Here is a 17,160-nt window from a genome sequence, read left to right on the forward strand (position 1 = left end):
GTTACGACAATGAATCAGTGAGTATGCTCCTAACAATATGATGAAAATACAGGTCTCAAATGCAAATAAACTAAAGATTTTTATTGTTTTCATATTTAAATTTCATCAGCTGCTAAGCAATAAAAGAATAAAGATTTTGCTGTCACCAATAAGCTTTTACAGTAAGTATTCTGTAATTTTTCAATTCTCTGTCTTTAGATTCATCACCCCATTTGACATGAATCGCATCATATTTGTTTTAGCATTTCTTTACAAACCACAAGAATTTTTCAAAAGTAAACCCTTTTTCTAAAAACAATAAATGTTAATTTTTGGCTTTCATTTTGCTACATACAAAAAAGAGGACAAATAGAAAATGTATGTTTTTCAGAATTTAAAAAAAGAGTTATGATTTCTAAATTAAAGCTTTTAAATGTAAAATGACACAAGTATGTTTTATTTACCAAAAGTATGTCACTTCATTTATATGTAATATGTTCAGTATGTGAAACCTTAGGTTGCCCAAAATTCAGATCTGCTACAGACTTAACTTTGACTTCATACTTAAATAATAAGCAATTACCAAGAAAATTAAAATGTATGGACATGTTCATACTCATGAGAATATGTTTATAATTTAAATAGTGGTTTAAAGATTAATTAAATAAGACTAAATTAAAAAAAATATTTTGTGCCACCTCACAAGTCTTGTGATTGTGTTACCATACCATATTGTGTTACCATATAAAACAAAACTACCGGTATCTCCTCCATCAGATTAAATGTAGTTACCTTACAAAACACCATATTAGAATGTGTTTAACTTTTACATTCAGGTTATTAGCGGCCATGAAATGTATGAAAAATAAGTGTGTTTCTGATTGATTTAACTAAATCAAAGACCCTTATATGACACTAGTCCCATTATTAATTTGAACGTTTCATACTCCAATTCAGAAAATTTTACCATAAACTTTCCCCACTTACTACTTCGACTTAAGCAACTAGAGGAATGACTGGACAGTTAACACGAAGAGATGCCATGCACATCTATGTTTTTTATGCGATAAGCAACTTGCAGCTGAGTATAGGCAAACTACTGACATATGTAAGGTGTACTCATTAGTATGGAATACTGCTTGTGAACCTGTACAACATAACCTGATAATAATGCTGTTAATATCTGATTTGTTAAAACCTGTAAGAAAACTGGAGGCATTTTCTTAAAAGCTTCTATCAGACAGATGCAGTCAGAAAAGATAATGCACAGAAAAGTTATCTTTTCCCCCCAAAAAAAGCTAACAAAGTTTAAATTTGTCTTAATATTCATATTGTGGGATTTCACAGATGTGTTCTTGCTTGACACAACAAGCATAGATGCACCTCCTCACATCAGGGCAAGTCAATATCAAACAGGCACACAATGGCTGTGTGTTATGTGCCACTCAGTATTCAAAAAAAGCAACAATGTAGCTTTGTAAAACACAAACAAACACAAACTGAAGAAAAAAGAAATGCAATGATCAACTCAATATTGATATGATGCACATATAAGTAAGTACAAGAATGAACAGACAGGTTCACGTGCAAGATACATGGTAATGGAGATGATCAATACACAGAAGCACATCAAAATAAGTTTAACAACTGACAGTTATTTTAGATAGGATGAAGCATGGTGCAACAAAGCACAACTGTATTCAGTTCAAGTAGCATCTGATAAAGGGTGAATGAAGCTTCCATTAGGATGTTTCTTTTTTCCAAGAGGTTTATCTATACATGGATGTTTATAAAGACAGATGTGAGTATTGCTTAAATTTAACAATCACATAAATGGTATTATGAGCTCTGATTAAACTAAAAACATCACTATTTGAATAATGGTAAGCATATAATGGAATCAACATACACCACCTTGCAGACGGACAAGTTGTTGTGGGACATTACATGACATAAAATAAAAATAAATCATGGAGCTTGCTTTAGGTTTATCTTATTATTAATTTAGAAAAAATGTATTATCTTTGTATAGTGAATTCTGTTTTTGTTTATTAATTCAAACGTTTGGCTCATGTTACAAAAACAAATGCATTAATGTAGTAGCTAGAAATCCATTCAACCATTCATATATTTCCTTCTGGTTTATTCAAGAACAGGGTTTGCCGCAGGGTCTACGGTAATGGCAGCAAGGACAGATGAGTGTGTTTTAGTGTAATATATGTCTGAGGGTGTGTATCTTTAGTATTAGTGCAAAGAAAAGGTAGAGGTTTCTATCCAGATGGCTTGGGTCATATGTGTATTCCCTCTGGGTGCTCAGATCCGGTTCAGGATCATAAATCATCCTCTCTACATATTATAGATATGAATATAATAATACTTTATTACTCATTGTCCTTGATCCTTAGGACAGCAAAGCAAAAGAAAAAAAAAAAACAAATATCAAAAACATTGAATAGGTTTGACTGCAACATCACATAAGAAGTGAAATAAAATCCAAAGGTACAACAGAGTAGTATAAACATTGTGCTTCTTTAATTTCAATTACTACAGTCCTGCATTGTCCTTGTAGTCTTTTCATTTAAATTTTGTGATATTTAATATATAGATATATTTATATATATATATATGTATAGAGACAGTTAAATGTACACGTATAATCCGCACTGAGGTTTGTCTCTTGTGGCAAGCAGAGAGGCTACCGGGGGCACCCAGCTTTCATCATCCTCTTTAAATGTGTCCTTTCCCACAAACATTTATTTTGATTTACTCATTCATCTGGTTCTTCATCCCCATGCCAGTAGTTCTAAACTACCCCAAAGAATGATGCAAAAAAATGGCAGTCTTTGTAAAAAAAATGTTTTTTTCCGTTTTCATCTTTCACCACTTTGTTTCTCACTCTTCTTTTTGGGATCCCTGTTTTCTCCCTTTTATTCCCTCGGGTTCTTTGTCATCTTTGGTAGCGTGTCCGACACTTTGGTGTGTCTGGGAATAGGGTGCCAGGAGTGTGGGGGATAGCGGCTGTAGGTGTTGGGGGCACTGTGGCGGGAGGTGTGGGGTGGATTTGCGGGTCACAAAGGGTATGCACGTGGACAAACATGGTTGAGGAAGCAGCGAAAAGGCAAAAAGGTGACACTAACATGAATAAGGTGTTTCTATCATAATGCTCAAGGTGAAAACTTTACTCATTTATAAGTATGTCAACCTTCAATACAGATTGTAAGTCAATTGATTTTACTCTATGCGTAAATGATGCAACAGCCAACAAAAAAGGAGGGCAAAAACCTAAAAACTATGTTATATGTGATAGAGGCATTAAACTGATATAAGTCAGGAGGGATATGACCGTGTATGAGGGGGACAGACAAGTGACGACACATGTGCGGAGCAAAGAGGAGGATAACGAGGGAATTAGAAAAGCGCGAGTCAGGGCAGTGTCTGTCAGTACAGACAGGTGGTGGTGCTGAGGGAAGTGCTCATCATCTGTAGAGGAGTGAGAGGAAGCAGGAGAGGCCAAAGGTCAGCCACCTGGCCAATGGGAGAGAGCGTGATCCTCCAATAAGAACTATAGAAAAAACACAGACAGAAACGAGTAATCAGTTTATGCAGTGAGACAGTACACTTAAAATAGACTTTTGACCATTTTACGTATGTGTGGCTCTAAAAAAAAACTATAAAGCATATTTATAATGTTAATTGGAGGTGCTAAAGTTAGGCATATCTGAGTGTGTGCATACTTTTAATTCTGAAACTAGATGGAGAGTCAAAATAGTTTCTCCAAGCACAGAGTGTATCTCTGCATAGTTTGCCGACATTAAAGGATGTATTGTGTATGCATTTAGGGAGACAAAAACACATATTCTTATGTATCTATGATAATTACAGTCAGAGCTAATTTGTTGGCATTCACAAAGACCAGGGGGAATGACCATCTAGACACATAATTTCTACACGGAGCTTGGCTCCGTGAGGATGTCATCTGACGTTTAAGACAGCAATAAGGTTCAGTTTTTAACAAGTTATTTTGATGTGGACAACATACAGTATGTGCTTTTACTTCTGATTTACACATTTAACAAAAACATCTTTGTGAAATCTATCTCAGTTTCTTTGTTTTTTCTCCATGGTTGCCAATTAAATAATAGTGATCAATACACATTCATGAGGTGCTTTGCATTGATCATTTATGTTTGAATACCGTGGCTTGCAAATATAATTATACCCCTTGAACTTTTCCACATTTTGTCACATTACAACCACAAACAAACATATTTTTATTTTATTATTTATTGAAAGACCAACACAAAGTGGTATACAACTGTGATGTAGAAAGAAATGTATACAATATTTAAAACCTTTTTTACAAATAAAAACTGAAAAGTGTGGGGTACAAAAACTATTCAGGCCTTTTTTTCTCTGACTGCAACCAATCACCTTCAGAAGTTGCCTGATGATTGCTAATGACTGAATAGAGTCCACCTGTGTGTAATCTAATCACCTGCTCTCTGATGGTTTAAGAGGTTGATCAAAAGAATACTGGGGAGAAAGCAGCACCATGAAGTCTAAAAAAAAGACACACCAGACAGGTCAGGGATAAAGTTGTGGAGAAGTTTAAAGCAGGCTTAGGCTATAAAATGATTCCCCAAGCTATGAACATCTCACAGAGCACTGTTCAATCCATCATCTGTAAATGGAAAGATTGTGGCACAACTGTAAACCTACCAAGAAAAAGCCGTCCACCTAAACTTAAGGGCTAAACAAGGCGAGCACTCATCAGTGAGGCAGCCAAGAGTCCCATGTTGACTATGGACGAATAGCAGAGATCCACAGCTCAGGTGGGGGAATCTAATAATAAAACTATTAGTTGTGCACTACACAATGTGGTTTTTATGCAAGAGTGGCAAAAAGAAAGCTGTTGTTAAAAGAAAACCACAAGAACTCTGCTGTGAATTTCTTCACAGTTTCTTTGCTCTCTCTGTGGTTGCCATTTCACCATGAAAAAAAAGATCAGCTGACTAATTTAAATACACATTAACACTCTTAAGGTGCTTTGCATTGACCATTTATGGCTGAATATGGGCATGTAGAGGGCAGAACAAGGGGCAAAACCTGGTGTACAAATGTTTAGGTACAGCTGGAATCTATAAAGGAAAATTCCACACTGGTGCATGGTTATCCATCCATCCATCCATTTTCCGACACGCTTATTCCTTGTGGTGTCGCGAGGGGTGCTGGTGCCTATCTCCAGCTTTCAATGGGCGAGAGGCGGTGTACACCCCGTGGACAGATCGCCAGTCTGTCGCAGGGCAACACAGAGACAGACAGGACAAACAACCATTCATTCACACACTCACACCTAAGGACATTTTAGAGAGACCAATTAACCTAACAGTCATGTTTTTGGACTATGGGAGGAAGCCTGAGTACCTGTAGAGAACCCACGCATGCACAAGGAGAACATGCAAACTCCATGCAGAAAGACCCAGGGTGGACTTGAACCCAGGACCTTCTTGCTGCAAGGCAGCAGTGCTACACACTTTTTTGCTGTACGTACACTTTTAGTATTGATTCTATACAATATTTTATAAATGAGACCCCAGGTTGGGAATGTCACAGAGGATAAAACTCAAAACGTTTTACAATAAAGTTTACCCTACGGTTTTGCTTATATTTTTCCTAATCAAATCTATTTTCATATATGTTTTCTGCTTTTTTAACTACTGCACATTAACTTTACACTCAAATCGGGCTTACAATGCAGAGAAAATATCTTAAATAAATCAACTCTGTGAGGAAGATCCATTTGTATTGCGCATATGAAGGACACCGAAGAATTTTTGTGCAAAGCCAGAATTATGTAATTGCACATGTTTTTTTTTTCTGAAGTATATTAAGAGATTTCATATAGACAAGATGTAAAATTTAATATTTTTTTTTTACTCCAATATTTTTTGTCTTCAAATGAATCATTTAAAAAGATACATAATTCCACTATCCTTTACAATTTGCAACAACAAATATTGATTTAAAACACCCTTCCGATTCCTCCTGTCACATGTTGTTTTAAGGTGGCCTTGTTAGGTCAGGACCTGGATTTCTCTGTTAATGCAACTAACACAAATAGCAAGAGGTACAAGAATTTGTCAATAACTTAACATTTTATGATGTTTTTAACTTCCAGTTTTCAATGAAACCTTGTTAGTGATGCGCTTTTTAATAAACTGGGGCCTTTTAAATAATGATTTTATTGAATTATTTATGTTTTTATTATCTTTTTGATGGTATGGAGGAGTGCAGTGTAACTCCTTTGTCGAATGCAATTTTCTCCCACAGGGGACAAATGAAGAGACTTGTCCTACAGAAAATTTGATAAAAAGTAAAAGTATCTCCTTCTTTACTTCATTGCAACGGTTGTGTTTTTGTGTCTGAAGAGAGGAAGCATGAACTGTGACGCAGAAATAGGTGAGGAAATTGCTTTGATCTACTGAACTTGATGGGTGTGTTTGCTCCTGTGCTTGTTTAATCTATTTTGTGAATCCAGGGCAGAAATAAAGCATAGTGGGTGTAAAACAGGAGATTGCAATACTTTATGAATCCCCCCTCCCCCTCCACCCCCTCATGGGATGGTATTGGTGATCTCAAGATAGAAGGGATAAAACAGACTAATGTCTCCTTATCAGTTATGCAGCCATGAGATCTGATATTTCATGTAAATCCATAAACTTACTGAAAATACCCATGCTAAGAACATCAATAAATAAAATATAAGCATGTTTCAGTGTCACAATTTAATCAAATAAAAATAGGATGTTTCTTGGAGGAACAAGGTGAGTTGAAAAGAAAAGTAGCAATACAAAGACAGATATGAAGAGAAGTGGTTGAAGAGATATGAAGAGAAGTTCACAGATTTACAACCACACAGTCAGTGCAGTCCATAGCGCCACCTTAATTAGAATAATAATTACTTATTATTTACATAAAAACAACCCTCAGCAGCATATTTAGGATCAATTGAAGTTCAATTTTACTCTCTTGTCATAGTTATTTTTTACACTGTGACCTGCCATCTTCACTTAAACAGCACAACAAAATAAAAAAAATGTTACATACTTCACCGAAGTTTTATGGATAAAAAAGTTGTTAGTGTATACAAAGATCAATATGATCCCATAACAACTGTCCATCCCTCAGGCACAAAATCAATACATATAATAAAGCTTAGATCTATATGCAGCACTCTATGCATTGCTGTAGTGCACACGATGGACAATAAATTGAAATAGAATGTGGTGTTCTTGTTGGGATCAATGGGTTATTGTATCTTGACCATTTAGTCTTGCAGTGTTTTGTGAAATTTTGGAGCTTATACCATAGTAGTAAAAAGCTGTCTCATATATTTGTCTTTTTTATTTGAAGTTCCTATAAAGTAATTTATATATTCTTATTTCTGGTCTGTTTCAGTTGGGCTTCCTTTTCGAGCTCTCCAAAGATATGATGTGAGTTACTCGTTAGCGGCTTCTATTTTTCGTTTGTTCATGAAATCTGAGCTTTTTGCAATTGTTTTTTTTTTTTATCAAATCCTCGTCACTTACTTTGGCTTGTCTTCTGATGGTCATTGAAATGTTTAGTCTGTTATTTGTCAGTTTTCATTTGGAATTTCAGTGTGGATTGATTTTGCTTTTCTGGTAGGTGTTCTGTTTGATTTTTAAGTGCAATTATAATGCTCATTGGGTTAGGGTGCCTAGGGGACAGCTGGGGAAACTTAGATGCAAAACGATGTCTTGGTATGGTTGTAGTTGTCCCCTTTCCATTTTCAGAAAATGGGTTAAACGGTGCTCTATGAGATGTGCATAACTGAAAATATTGTTTTATAACTTATGTCTGGTCTAAACTGCTCCACAACATTTCTCTTAACTGTCTACTGCGTTCCTTGGTCTTTGTCATAGTGTTTGTTCACTAATGTTCCCTAACAAGCCTCTGTGGGCGTCACAAAATAGCTGGATTTATACTAAGATTAAATTACACACTGATGGGCTCTATTTACTGATAAAGTGACCTCTAAAGAGTTTGCAATACATTAGGAATATCAGATCAAAGTAGACTGAATAAAAAGGCACACCCAACTTTGCAGATTTGTATTCATAACATGTTTTGAAAACCAGGTATTATTTTTCTTTAACTTCACAATTCTATATGATTTTGTGCTGCTTTAAGGTTTGTCATTGTAAAAGTTGGTGGTGTAAATACCCTCCCTGACAGACTCTTTCTGAGTGTGTATTAATTATTTATGAAAAGGCGTTTCTGTCAACATCCCTTGTGGCCATTTTATCAACATACATTGTTTTCAGAAAAGCAAATGTACCTGTATGGCTATACTATTTTGTCAAATTTTCAAGTACACATTGTTTTGGCAAATGCCATGTCAGATGGCACAGCATATTTAGTTTCATTAAGGTATCTACATTAGCATGTAAAATGCACCCATTTACATAAGGGACAATAAGTAATAATGTTAGTGGTTAAAATCAGAACCACATATACACAATGCCTTTCAGACACCTGCCATTTACTCAACAGTGTGTTGTTGCACAGAATTTTTACTTCCACAGTGTATGTATATGATCTACTCTGTTCTATTTCTAGTCTGCTTCTCCTACTGGCTTCCATGGCTGCAGGCTGCTGCTCTTTTGCCAAGATAAAATACCAAATGCTCGATTTGGGAACCCTGAGAACTCTCATATGATTGGCCCAGAAACCAGGAAGTAAACACGGGCTACACAATTAACCAAAGTAGTTCCGGACTGTACCTCTAGGATTGAATGGAGCAAAACGTGATAAGAAATTGTTGATGGAGAGGACCGATCGTTTATAGGGAATATTCATTCTATCCCAGGTGACAAATGAGAATGATTTATCAGAATCAGAATCAGATATACTTTAATAATCCCAGAGGGAAATTACTGTTTCAGTACAACCGCCATAACATTTAGGTTGATTTTACAGTAAATATCTTACTTTTTGCTCCTTTAAATCATCTTTGTTTTGACTGAAGGGAATCTAAATACTATTAGCCACATCAAATACCTCAGTATTGTAGGACGCCAATAGAAATATGATTAAAACAAAAACATTTATTTTTTACTCATGTCCATGGATAGCCTGTTAATCCATGGAGTATCACAATGTTTTAAAGCTTTTCATATTTTTAGAAATGACTGCAATGTTGGGGGCACACATATTTTAAGAGGCTAAAATATTGTATGTGTTTAACACATTTGTTTTTAAGACCATAGACTAAAGTCTTACTTTCGTGCTACTGGAAATACAGATTCTGATAGAAAAGCCACTTTGAGCGAGAGATTCGAGGAAATTGTTTTTAAAAAAAGAAACTATGTCATCTTTTACCAGGTCCTTTGCTGTGTGAACATACAGAAGAGCCAGGTGGAGCTCTGTGATTTGTGCAGGTGGAGTTGCACTAAATAAGTCAGAAGCAATCATTGTTCATTTAGCATGAGTCCCTTGCGCATACACTCAGTTACCCTGATATAAATGTGAGCTACAGTATAGGCTGCATATTTACAATAGTAATAAGTGGCCAAATTCTACTCTTCTTAGGTTTTTGTTTAATTTTTATATAATTTGTACACCACATAATTGAGTCTGGGTGAAGTTCAAAATGCCGACTACTGAGCCTGAGAAATGATAATCAGCTTATTCAACATTTGTCGAGTAAAAAAGCAGATAGCGCCAGCTGCTTAAAGCGATGTTCACCCAGAAGAATACTGTGTGGTATCCTTTATAAAACAATATTAAAATGTGCAGGTGAATCTGGTTTGGTGGTTTTGTACGACAACGACCGGGACTACAGAGAGGAGGTGGAGCAGCTGGTGGTCTGGTGCAGAGACAACAGCCTGATCCTGAACGTGGAGAAGACGGAGGAGATCATCCTCGACTTCAGGAAGAACCGGTCTCATCACGCTCCACTGCTCATCAACAGCTCAGTTGTGGAGGTGGTCAGCAGCACCAAATTCCTGGGGGTGCACATCACAGACAACCTCACCTGGTTTGTGAACACCATGTCACTGGTCAAGAGGGCACAGAAGCGCTTGTGCTTCCTGCAGAGGATGAGGAGAGCTCACCTGCCCCCGCCCATCCTCAGGACTTTCTACAGAAGCACCATAGAGAGCATTCTGACCAGCTGTCTCTCTCTGTGGTGTGGAGGCTGCAGCGGCTCCGACTGGAGAAATGTGAGGAGAGTGGTGAGGACAGCAGAACTGATCATTGGGGCTCCTCTTCCCTCCATTAAGGACATTTCATCCCAGCGCTGCATGTCCCGAGCCTGTAACATCATCAGACACCCCTCACACCCCCACCATGGACTGTTCTCCCTGCTGCCCTCTGGAAAGAGGCTTCGCAGCATCTGCTGCAGGTCCACCAGGTTCTGCAAAAGCTTTTTCCCTGTTGCCATCAGACTGTTAAACTATGAACTGAACTCTGCACCACATTTGCATATTTGTTTACCTGCATCTCTATCTGGCATTACCAATGCTGCCAAACTTTTTGTTTCCTTTTTAATTATTCGCAACTCAACATAAATGTATTTTTGAACAAATGCCTTTTTGCACCATTATTTTTGCACATAAAAAATGGTTTGAATATTCTGCTGCACACTGTGATTGCACACTGTTTTTCTCCTGCATTGTTTATCATTCTGATCACTGCTGCACTTTTACATTGTAATGTTGCCTTATTCCACCTGGAATCTCACTATACTCTTATAAGCTGTATGCAACAAAATTCCGTTCTGTATGCACTCTGTACTTACAAAATGACAATAAAGTTGTTTAGGTCTAAGTATAGTTTTTGTGTGAGACGTGGGGTGGGGGTGGTAGTAGGAATGAGGTGGGAGACGGGGCAGAGTGGAGCCTGTCTCTACGGGGGAAAGCAAAGTCCCAATGGGAAAGAAACACCTGTACTTAAATCTATTTGGGAACTTTGGACACAAAAGAAACAAGGTCAGAATCTGCACTTGTAACACTCACTGTATGAGATGCACCTTGCATTCATTACATTATTTTATCTTCTTTTAATCATGTCTCTTTCTATCTCATTGTGTCTTGAAAACATACTTGAATTCTTTTCTAGTCCTCATTTTACCTTGCAGTATCCATGGAGGTAAAATCTCAATACAAATACTTATGTCTCTTGCAATGGCAAAGACCTTCATGCTGCTCGCCTAATAATTACCCATCTGTCTGTGCTGTGTGAGTCTCAAAAAACCCGTAGGACACAAACGCACACTCTTTCAGAGCTCAAGAGCTTTCCTCTTCCTGTTTATGCCATCATCTATTATTTACACCATCCGCCAGTGTTGTTACATGCACATATGTGTTACGTTGCGTCAAGCACACACTCATAGGCATGTTCATACACATGCATCTCACGCAGAATGTTCAGAATGGTTTTTAAACAAAACACAGATTGTTAATAATTAATTGATGTTCATGTTTTGTTTTTTTGTTGTTTTTCTGCTGTTATGAGTGGATTTCATGACACTGATATTTTCTTTGTTGTAAATCCTAGCAAAAGTTAACAAAGCCCTGTAGAGTCCAACCACATGTTGCTGAATAAAATCAAGCTTGTTGCACTAATACTCAAACAACACATCTCACTTCTTCCAGGAGTTTCGGCTCTGTTGATCTGCCTGAGATTTATTTTGTTTATTTCCTGTAAGCCTGCATTTTTGTGAGTTTAACAGAAATAAGAGCATAAGAACCCTAAAAGCAGCTGCAGCACGCACAAAGTCAGCAGAGTCAGCTGTGCACCTGTATTTTCTGTGAAGCTGATTATGAGTTTGTGTCTTGGATTATCTTTTTTTAGTTCTAACAAAGCTCCCAGAACTTTACCACATTATTTTTCTTCATCATAAGCCAACACACATGAATCATTTTATCTTTTATTGACCTTGAGGCCAGTTGTGTCACTCCAAGTGCTTACTTTAGCTTGGGGTGTTTTTCTGAAGCTAGTGTGTGTGTGTGTGTGTGTGTGTGTGTGTGTGTGTGTGTGTGTGTGTGTGTGTGTGTGTGTGTGTGTGTGTGTGTGTGTGTGTGTGTGGACAGGTGAATCTTGGCCCGAGCTGCTGGCCCTCTTGTGCTGTGCCATGCATTTAGGTAGCTGTATTTTAGTTTCCCCAATGTAGGAGTCTGAGCAGTCCTCGATGCATTAGACCGTATGTGATCCACTTGCACCTCAAGAACAAAGGGCACTCTTTTGATGACAATGATGTCCAGATTTTGGACAGGGAGAACAGATGGTTTGAAAGAGGGGTGAAAGAAGCTATCTTGGTCAAAAGAGAAAAGCCATCACTAAACAGAGAGGGAGGATTGTGTTTCCAACTCCCCAGTTTTTACAGCTGGGTCCTGCAACACATCCCAAAGAGATTACATCAGCAGTCTCATCATGATTCAGGTGACCAAGTACTCCACTCGCACAAAGCAATGTCTTCTAACGACCCAGGATAGTGTGGGGTGGGTCAGTGATTTGCATCTGACCCATAATGTGCCTAAGAGGATAGGTAACCATGTCCTTTAAAAACAGCAGCACACCAGAATTGACAGAGACCTGAATAGGTGTCAAAACGTTTTCAGAAAGAACTGGGCGAAAGTCCATTTGCCTCCGATTTAAGGCTGTGTGTTTGCTGTTACGATGATCCGGATAACTGAGATTTTGCATGGGCATATATGTGTGTGTCCCTCTTTTTGCAGTTTAATCTCAGTTCATCACAAAATATTATGTCTTTTTTGTGAAAATTGTTCTTTAACAAAAGAAGTTGTCAAAATGTCAAGATCTATGGAAGTGCAGATCAGCACTACCTGCATGTCCACCACCCATATCTGACCCTGCTGAAATAGTATAACATGGACAATACTGTTTATTACATTTGGTCACACACTGCAGCTTTTCACATATTAAATACAGTGTTTTGCTGCAACAGTACTGAAAAGGTCATGCTGTCTCATTACAGCCTCATATATTGTTGTTGTTGTTTTTTTTCACATGTATCAACAAATTAACCATCCAGGAAGGAAAGTTAATTCACAATCACCCCAAGTGGTCAAATTATTATTAAACCAATTACTCAGGAATTATGTCATGCCATCAGTTTCACTTTCAGTTTCAAGCATCCAGTATGCCAAGGTGAGTAAAGTGCACAATGCTTTGTGATTAAAGTAATGTTCTTCTGTACAGCACTTTGGTCCTTCTGGTGTTTAAAGTCCTACCATGTAAATAAAATTAGTATGGTATGACACTGTTCATATGGGGTCTTTGCTGATACATTTGGGTGTAGCAGCTGCAGCTGCAGCAGAAATATTTAAACAAGGTCTTAGGAAGGTAGCAACCTGGTTTATCTTGTGAACAAGCTGCGCCAAGTGTGTAGAAAGGAGTTATTTTATGATGACGTTGTGTCTTTTTATGTCATTGAAATAAATAAGGGTAGTGTGATGGGAATATGACAATTGCTTGTTTAATGACTAAAACTTTGACAAATCTCAGAGCCGACCCAAGGTATAGGACACTTCATAAGCGCTTTGGACCTTGAGCTTGCCCCTCAGCAGATGAACTGACTTAGAGCAGGTTCATTTTTATTAATTTGGAAGGTTATGTAAATAAAGTTGTAACTTAATGCCAATTTCATTTTTTTTTCATTTCGTAAGGATATAGTTTTGCATTGCATGCACCCAGTAACTGACTGCAAGAAAAAACTACTTTTTTTTCTAAAGTTGCTTGTGAACACAGCATTAAACATCCTCCCTGGCATCCTGGTTTAAAATGAAGGCTGTTCACTGGATTTGACTGCCAAGAGCAAATTAGTTCAATATTAATCAGATAATTCATTTGCGGTTTATTAACTATTACTGACTAAACGGCTCAGTAAAGGTACATTTTATGGCATTAGATGGTGAAAATGTAAAACTAATGAATATTGTTCAGTGCGGCTAAGACCAAACGGACCAACTCACACACCAAACTGATACTTTGGTAATATACTGAGTGAAAAAAAAAAGCCAATTTACCCCATTAATGTTTTGGGGGTTGTATGACAATGAATCTGTTTTCCATTTCTTTTGTACTAATGTAAAACCTTTATGGAGTCGTCTAGCTATCTCTCACAATTTGTTGAGTGCTTTTTTCTAAAGATTTCACTTTAATCTAGTACCATCTCTATGATAGTACTACGACTAGTACTACTACTACTACTACTACTACTACTACTACTACTACTACTACTAATAATAATAATAATAATAATAATGTTTTCAAAGCTTTTATGATTTGGTGCCTGGTATTTTATGGGACTGAGTCCTGGAAAGCTTTATAGAACGACTATGAGGATTTAATATTGAAAAAAGAATATTAGCTAAACGTAAAAGTAAGTTGTGTCAATGCAGGATGTAAAATAAATGAATAAGTAATGCATGGGGAATATTGTGGCGCTGTGGCAGCTAATGGGTATTGGACTTTACTGGAAATTGGGGTGCCAAATAAAATGCATATGCAATTCACACAACCATGGACCAGCTTTTACAGAACTTCCTATATCAGGGGTGACTAACTCCGGTCCTTCGAGAGCCGGTGTCCTGCAACCTTTAGATGTGTCCCTGGTCTGACACACTTGAGTCAAAAAATCAGTTAATTAGCAGGCTCTGAAGAACCTGACTGCATACTGAGGAGCTAATTGTGCTATTTGATTCAGGTGTGTGGGGCCAGGGAAACCTCTAAAAGTTTCAGGACACCGGCTCTCGAGGACTGGAGCTGGACACCCCTGTCCTATATTATATGAAACATTTTTAAACAGTGTTTGTGTGTCTTGTTTTTACCACTGTGTCATTTACATTCTTAAAACTACAATCATTTTATAAAATCTTTGTTCTGTTTTTAATTGTTCTTTTTTTAATTTCTCTTTCACACCAAAGGGTTAATAACTGATGCTTTCAAACATGGAACATGGTGTGCAGAGGTAAACATATGTCAGAGGGGAAGATCTTGCAGGAAGTAGAGGTGAAGCATAATGAAGTTGAATATGGGGAGAGTTGGAGCAGTGTGCAGTGACTAATTAAAAAAGGAAAATATAAAGCCAATATTTAGAGAAACAATTACGGCTGAGGAAGGACTCAAAGAGAATATTTTCTCTCTGTGCTCCTAAACAATGAAAGAGGCATTTATTTGCCTTCCTTCTTTGCATAGATAAGCTTTAGAGTAGTTTATTTTTTTTAGTCCTTATGTTTTAGCGAATATTATTTCAGCTTAAATTAAATTGTCTACCTTTCAATAAGTGCTGTGCTGGCTATATTGGGGAAATATAGATTAATGAGTAGTTTTAGATTGTTTTGAGTTGGAAAGAATATATATTTTTTTATTATTTCAGATGATTGGCAAAGCAGTGTTGAGGTATGTTTAGAAGCATCTCTGTTCACACACACACACACGCAGGCACCTATCATATCCGATCAGCCACATCTTACCTGTCTTACCTGCGTTGGCTACAGTGTTTTCTTGCTTGCACTTCCCTATGGTGATGGACACATCATCGATGGCGATATCCCCCTCAAAGCCTGGGCCTCGGATGCCTTCAAACACAATCTGTTTAGAAAAGACACAAAGACAGAGACAAGTGGATACTGTGTGAGTGAATTCAATCCAAAGGTAAACATGGCCTCTGTAGGAAGAACTTGTCTTAAATGGATTAAGAGGGTTTTTTTTCTGTATAAAAGAACAATGAAATGCAAAAAGCTTCTCCGTTGTTCTTGTTCTTATTTTTGATGTCTTTAAAAATAATACTGTTGTAGAGAAAATGTGTTTGTTTCTATGGTGAGTTATCATTGTTTCCAGATGTGCTCGAGTAAAGCAAGCAATTTCTGTGACTAGCAAAGCTGAAGATTTACCGTAATAACTCCAGTCAGGCATGTGCACAGATATTCTTGGGGATAGGTGCTCAAACCAATAGGATATATATATATATAATCTATATATATATATATATATATATATATATATATAATAAACATATATAATATACGTATTAAACACGAAAAGCAACATCCTTCTTGTTGGATATTCAGGATTTTGCATTTTAGAACTAAGAATATAGCAGTGGGTCAGGAAACAAATGTGATCTGATTACGTTTCTTATTTCTTAAGTTGCTGAAATAACACTTTTAAATATATAAACATGTAAAAATAATACATAAGATTATTTTTGTTTTTTTGAAAGGCACCTTGATATCTAAACAGATATCAAGAGATATGGACAGGAAACTGCGCATCTAAATACCATATACGTAGCAGACATGTTTATGTATCATAATCTTTTCTGGGCCCACAACAACAAAAACTAAAACAAAAACAAAGACTAAACAGGAGTCTCATCTGAAAACTTACCATTTTAGCCAACAGCCATCTGGTTTCTGAGTGACAGCCTAATTACTGCGGTGTAACAAAGGCACCAAAAGCCCATTGCACTGAGCTAATCAAAAAAAAAAAAAAAAAAAAAAAAAACGGAAAAAAAACAAGCACATTCTTTCTGAGGAAGAAAAATAGAACAAACAAGGAAAGTTTGCCGCTTGTACAATACAGGAAAAATACACACCCTACATTTCTAGCATCGCTGGACTTTAATATACAGTAGATACATGATTTTGTCAGAGTAAATAATATATATGATTGCTGATGTGCTGGTAGTTTAATTAACTTCAACTGTTTTTCACTTTTACAGAAAAACAGCACCCTATTTTATATCCAGAAAAAAAACATATATAGTAATATTTCCAAAATTATCTTTTAGCCATCTTTGGAGCAAGGCACCGTAACCTTTAAAGAACAGGTGTTACTGTGTGTTGAAATTCCCTGCTGAAGGAAAACCTGCCCGCTCTTTGCTTATAAACCCCCACTGTATATATATATCCAAAGCTCAGGTTAATAGGAGCAGGTGCAGGCATGGAGGAATAGCAAATAACGCATGACTGGCTTCACTTTACAAACTCCATCTGTTAGCACCAACATGCTGCAGTTAGGGACATGCCCTGCCATCAATTTGTGAGTAAATATATCAAGGTAAAACAAGTGAGGGTTCCATTAACCTGATCCCGACCCACCGAATGGAAAAGCCTGGCATCACCCTACATA

General features: G+C 37.0%; 1 protein-coding gene across 2 annotated transcripts in view; it reads right to left on the minus strand.

Moving 5' to 3' along the window:
* Positions 1-1,013: 1,013 nt before the first annotated feature.
* Positions 1,014-17,160, minus strand: part of LOC105930034 (MAM domain-containing glycosylphosphatidylinositol anchor protein 1) — a gene marked incomplete at its 5' end in the record, with an annotated part of 105,147 nt that continues 89,000 nt past the window's right edge. Inside the window, 2 exon segments of one of the 2 annotated variants that reach the window (XM_012868013.3) lie at positions 1,014-3,541; positions 15,510-15,618. In XM_012868013.3, the coding sequence (XP_012723467.2) occupies positions 3,456-3,541; positions 15,510-15,618 (195 nt within the window). 2 annotated transcript variants of the gene reach the window in all.

Source organism: Fundulus heteroclitus, chromosome 4 (genome assembly GCF_011125445.2).
Source record: "Fundulus heteroclitus isolate FHET01 chromosome 4, MU-UCD_Fhet_4.1, whole genome shotgun sequence".
Taxonomy (NCBI): domain Eukaryota; kingdom Metazoa; phylum Chordata; class Actinopteri; order Cyprinodontiformes; family Fundulidae; genus Fundulus; species Fundulus heteroclitus.